The 5,484-nt window shown below is 39.9% G+C and overlaps 1 protein-coding gene across 1 annotated transcript; it reads left to right on the plus strand.

The window, feature by feature from the left end:
- The first annotated feature begins 828 nt into the window (after nt 1–828).
- On the plus strand, nt 829–4,311 carry LOC140591783 (HMG domain-containing protein 3-like). The gene is made up of 6 exons (XM_072713241.1): nt 829–1,236; nt 1,326–1,467; nt 1,566–2,213; nt 2,484–2,564; nt 2,818–2,903; nt 3,910–4,311. Exons 2-6 carry the CDS (start codon nt 1,326–1,328, stop codon nt 3,919–3,921), a joined length of 969 nt encoding a protein of 322 aa, XP_072569342.1. The 5' UTR covers nt 829–1,236; the 3' UTR covers nt 3,922–4,311.
- Nucleotides 4,312–5,484: the final 1,173 nt, after the last annotated feature.

Raw genomic sequence — 5,484 nt, forward strand, 5'->3', positions numbered from 1 at the left:
ATGTCATAGAAGGTATGTTCTCTCTTTATTTAAATATTTATTATCGATATTTTAACATTTCATTACTCACTACATGTACTGTAAATGTCAGTGTAGCCATGACTTCCACTATCAGCAGCTTAGCCTCCTTCCCAGCAATTCACACTTGTATGCTTACTGAGATAATTTCATACACTGGCTTTTAGTACTGTGCAAAGTATAGAGACATGTCACAGTGTAAAATGGTGAAAGATAAATGTGTAACATTTACTGGTGCTTGTGTCCATTAGGAATTTCAGTGTACAGAAAATGGTGCTACAGGTGTGGTATGGCATATCGATACCAGGAGTGGACTGATGGTGTCCACAATTTCGATGACCACACACTTCTGTCCATATACATGTGCCATTTTCTACGCAATACACTTCAGGTAGGAACCATGTTCTGTTGTTTTAATCATTTAAAACAATTACGAATACTTTATCAAAATAATATATTGTAAAGCCTTTAAATGTCATACATCAATTTCACAGACTCATCAGGCAGTAGGGAGTGCCATGGATGTGTTGGAGAAGACCTCTGGTAAAACCTATCCATCCAGGGAAAGGGTCCTGCAGGCTTATTTAAGCTTTGAAGCACTGTCAGACCTCGGTTACACATATGCTTGTGTATCGTGTGGTTATCATCCAGTATCTGTTGTGATGGACCTTCATGAGAAGGGCGTTTTTAGCATGCCTGGTAAGTGAACACATTTATTCATTTTCTTAGTCTTACATTGTTTCAAGCACCACATATCCAGCTATGACTGTTTGGAACATGCTTACTTAAGTCTTGCTTTCCTTAGTGAGCAGCATTGAGGAACCATCTCAGACTTTTGATGGAAAGGTAAGTGTTGAAAATTTCTGGGAGATGGTTTCCCTTGAAATGATCAGCCGTGGGTTGGTCCCAAGTAAGTACAGTCCGCACAATGTTCTAGGTGGGATGACAGTATTCTAGCATTTACTTTGTTTATCGTGGAATAATGTACTGTTATGTTAATAATATTTTCTAACATCATTTAAAGGCAACAAGTCAAACCCATTTGTCGTCCATCCCAGTTACCATAGTTGGGCTCCGTGGATTGGTCCTCACACAAGAGATAGGGATGTTGTACTCAACACTGAATACAAAGAAGTGTATTCTGCTTGTAGTGCAAAGGAGGAATCTGAGTTTAACCTCACAGAGGACCGACTGACTGATGAACTTCTTAAGCTCAAGGTACTGAACTTAAGTCAATTTTTGTCAGTTTTGTCAAAGATGTGTGTTTTTGAACCACGCCAGACCAACTATACTAATGTTCATTATAGATGGAAGCTGTGCGTGCTCTGTGCCGACAGTGTGGCATAGACCCCAAAGGCTCACGGATGGACCTGGTAACGAGACTTCAACAAGAAATGAAGAACAGAGCGAGTTATGATAAGGTGTTTTCACAGATCTGGGGAGCTTCTGGTAAGTTGTGTTCTATTACTGAGAGACCGTTTTTACAGACAGTTCTTAGTTTCATTACTTGGAATGGTTGCACTCTGATTTACAGTTTCCTTAAACAGGTGGATGGGCTGTGGTCACCTGTCCTTGTGCTGTGGTGTATGGTGTTAAGTTCAACATAAGGGCTGAGAGCCCCCGGGACTTTGCTGACCTTTTATTGTCGATGAAACATTTTCCAAACATTGTATTATATGATTTTGCGAGAGGGTTGGCAACACATACCAACCTAAGAGATCCAGAATCATTACCCTTCAAACCTCATGGGGGTAGGTTACTTGAGCCTACTGAAGATAACATCAGATGTGCCACTACTGGACAGATAAAAGTGAGCTTGCCATGGCTAGTCACCAAGAAGCCAGTTCCTGATGAAAATGGCCACCCTATAACTGGATCGTCTGAGCATTATGCTCTTTATGATAGATTTCATGAGGCAAACTCAAAAGATGCCAGGGATGTCTTGCGAAAGGTGGAACTGGTCCCAGAGTTACGTGGTTGGATCAACAGCCCGTGTGCTGAACAGCTCTTTGCTGGAATGAGGAAAAACAATCATTTTCTCAACATGATGACTCCCTCATCGCATGTCTTTTTGATGCGAAATATTTTGTGTCACTACAACAATGCTAGAAATTCAAGAACCATAGAAAGCATGAAGAAGAGATTGGGCAAAGGAGTGGACATACAGTTAAATTCCAATGGTCAGACAGTTTTGGGTATGTATTCCACCCTCATTCTAAATTATTAGTGGTAATGTCATGTTTATGTCATGTTTATGTAATTTTGCTGTCCGGTGCCGTGAAGTTATATTTGTCTTTTAATTGTAGGTGATTCCTCATGTTTATTTTGCAATTTGAAAGATCATAAAGCTATAACTTACAAATCTGTCAGAAATGCTAGACAGCATAGCGTTGATGAGAAATGCATGCAGTACAACCGATTTAACTCATTCTAAATCATTTGGTTTAAAATGTGCTTTTTTGCAGCACCAGCTGAAGCACCAGCCGAACAAGCACAAACAACAACAGCAGCACCAGCTCATGGTATGACAACTGCAGCATCCCCTGGTATGAAGACAATATATATTTTTTGAGGGCCTGGTTGTACAACTTAATAAAAACCTTAACACATCCATGTTTTTTAGAATATGTATACTTATGTATGTTTGCAGTGGGTACTTGATCTGCAGCTAAATGTATACCAACCTTCAGCCACCCTAAGAAAGTGTTATATGCTTCATAAGATGGCTCAGTATCACAGAAATGTGGTGAAACACTTATTTGGTTAATATTTTCATGCATGGTCTGATATGTATGACAGGAGATCTACCAGTGTGCAGTGATGACTGCTGGGGACTACCACATCTGGAGCACACAAGTGCCCGATCGGAAATCAGAGACTCAGAGGTGCATGTTTTATGTTTTGTTCCTCCGTATTTGTTTGTTTGTTTATATATTGATTGACTCATTTGATTGATTGCCGCATGGGCTCTCTTAGTCGCAAATTTGGAAACCATTTAACAATTGGCAACCATTTCATGTAATACAGTTGTCATTGTTTATGGGTGTTATAACTTTTAACATCTAATGTATCGGTTATTATATTATTTATAACTTGGAAACAAACTATTCATTAATCAGTAATACAATTCCTTTTGTGTCATACTTTTTAAATATTTTCTGTGATGCCTCGTAGTGCATGGCATATAAGTGAAGTGATTAGTTGTCATTGACACACCACAGCACACAGTGCACAACAACAAAATGTGTACTCTGCATTTAACCTATATGACACCATGACATTGCAGAGGAGAGCAGTGCTTGGGGGTGGTACCTTGCTCAGGGTACTTCAGTGGCACCTTTCGATTACAAGTGCACTTCCCTATCCATTAGGCCACCACTGACCCTATTACAAACAGCAGCATAATTTAATGGAGTCAGATTAATTGGTCTTAGTGATCTGATCTGAAGGTGGGGATTAGGGTTGTAACGGTATGAGATTTTCACGGTATGATAATCGTCTCAGAAAATATCACGGTTTCGTGGTATACGGTATTAAACTATCATTATTATTAGTATAATCATCAGCTACAATGACCCTTAAATGAATAAAAAGAGATATGGTTTTTGGATGAACATGGTTTATTGTAACAAACTTTTTTTTAATGAAAATAAAAAAAACTTATGGAAGTATGAGTCTAACTTTTGGGGGAAAAATAAATAAAATAAAGCTGCGCATCTCCCATTTGAACAAAATAAGGAATAAGTTATTTCTCTTTATATTAGACAAGAATAAATCAAACTGTCCTTCCTCTTTAACAGCATATATGGGAGAGCAATATGTGCAGGGTCATGTTTGTTAATATTTTCCTGAGATTATCATAGCAGCATGCATTTCTTTGCTTTTTTTCAGGTCAGATTATGATGAAGAAATGTAAGCATGTTGAGATTTTCAGGGCTCAATCTTGACCGCTGAGGTGAGAGAATGTGTCCACTTGTACTAAACACCTATGAGTTTTCAGTTAGTGTATTTGATGATTATTCTTTTAAATAAAATTATAAAATGATCATTAAGTGTTCTCTTGAGAGTAGCTCTGGATATGTTCATGTGTTCACGTCTTCACATAGTGAATGAGACAGCAGACGCTTTAAAAACCATGACCATCATGCAGTGGCGGTTTTAGGCATGGGCGAACGGGGCAGCCGCCCGGGGCGGCACTTTTTCATGTCACGTGGGGGGCGGCACACGAACTTGGAGGAAAACAAAAATAATCTAAATAAAGCGTTTTTCTAGAGGATGGGCGAGCGGAGACGATAAGGGATGAAGTTGGGAGGGCGCCGGGAGGGATTCTATGGGGGGCGGCACACGAACCTGGAGGACAAAATAATCATCTGTGCCGCTGTGTGTGTGTGTGTGTGTGTGTGTGTGTGTGTGTGTGTGTGTGTGTGTGTGTGTGTGTGTGTGGGGGGGGGGGGGGGGGGGTAGTTGGTTAATGAGCAAGCGGCAGCCTTTTTGCGCTGTATATTCACAGACGCACATCGCGATTTAATTTGCTGCACAGCTATATTTTGATTTATTCATCCATCTATCTATCAAATCGGACATTTTACGTGGCATCTGAATTATACTGTAATTGACTCCAATTACATGACTGGATTCCGGGATTCCCTCTGCATCACAGAAATAATACGGCTTTAAGTTATAAATGGAACTTACCTTTATCTTCACGGAGGGATGGTGTTCGCGAATATGGGAGAACATGTTCGACGTATTTCCTCCTTTTGCGGCCACTGTTCGTCCACATTTCTTGCAAACTGGATATCCACCCCACGATCATTTTTCGGATACCCAAAATATTCCCATACTGCAGATTTTAATTTTTTTTTCGGCGGGAAATAGAGATTAGAATTTGCAGCCACTATCGGACATTTTCGCCGCTGTGCATTTATGGGTGGAGTCTAAGCAGTAAAGCGGAAAGAAGTTGCATATACACAGCAGCGCAGGTGAGATCTGGTTTCTTTTTTTTTTTTCCAAACCGCGGATAGGCAAATGTGCATGATATGATAATCGTACATGTCAATATCACAATAAACCGCCATACCGGTATACCGTTACAACCCTAGTGGGGATTGATACACCTTACAAAGTTGATGCTGTAATATTTATCACTCTGATGCATTGTTCTGACCCATATGCATATAAGCCTTTCAGTCTGACAAGCTGGTAGTATCATGACTGCCTTTTTCCAGGTCTGGTGCCCAACGTGATCAAATTGTTTTACACCTGTGCCCTCAGGTGGAGTCAACTCTATGTGATACCATTACAATATGTCATAGTTTTACAATAGTTGTGACAATATAATTTCTTTTAGGAAAATTCAATGTGTTGAAAGCACAGATGGTAGAGGAGGAGGAATGGGTTCCATCTCCATTGAACAGGTATTTATGTAGCTGATCTTACAGCTGAACCTGCTGTTTTTCTCTTTTT

Source organism: Paramormyrops kingsleyae, chromosome 6, assembly GCF_048594095.1.
Source record: "Paramormyrops kingsleyae isolate MSU_618 chromosome 6, PKINGS_0.4, whole genome shotgun sequence".
NCBI classification, from domain to species: Eukaryota; Metazoa; Chordata; class Actinopteri; order Osteoglossiformes; family Mormyridae; genus Paramormyrops; species Paramormyrops kingsleyae.

Excerpts from the sequence above, each read along its gene's own strand:
- LOC140591783 (XM_072713241.1), top strand. The coding sequence starts at position 1,326 with ATGGAAGCTGTGCGTGCTCTGTGCCGACAGTGTGGCATAGACCCCAAA. Across the intron at positions 1,468-1,565 it reads ACAGATCTGGGGAGCTTCTG|GTGGATGGGCTGTGGTCACC; the intron begins GTAAGTTGTGTT and ends TTCCTTAAACAG. Across the intron at positions 2,565-2,817 it reads GACAACTGCAGCATCCCCTG|GAGATCTACCAGTGTGCAGT; the intron begins GTATGAAGACAA and ends TATGTATGACAG.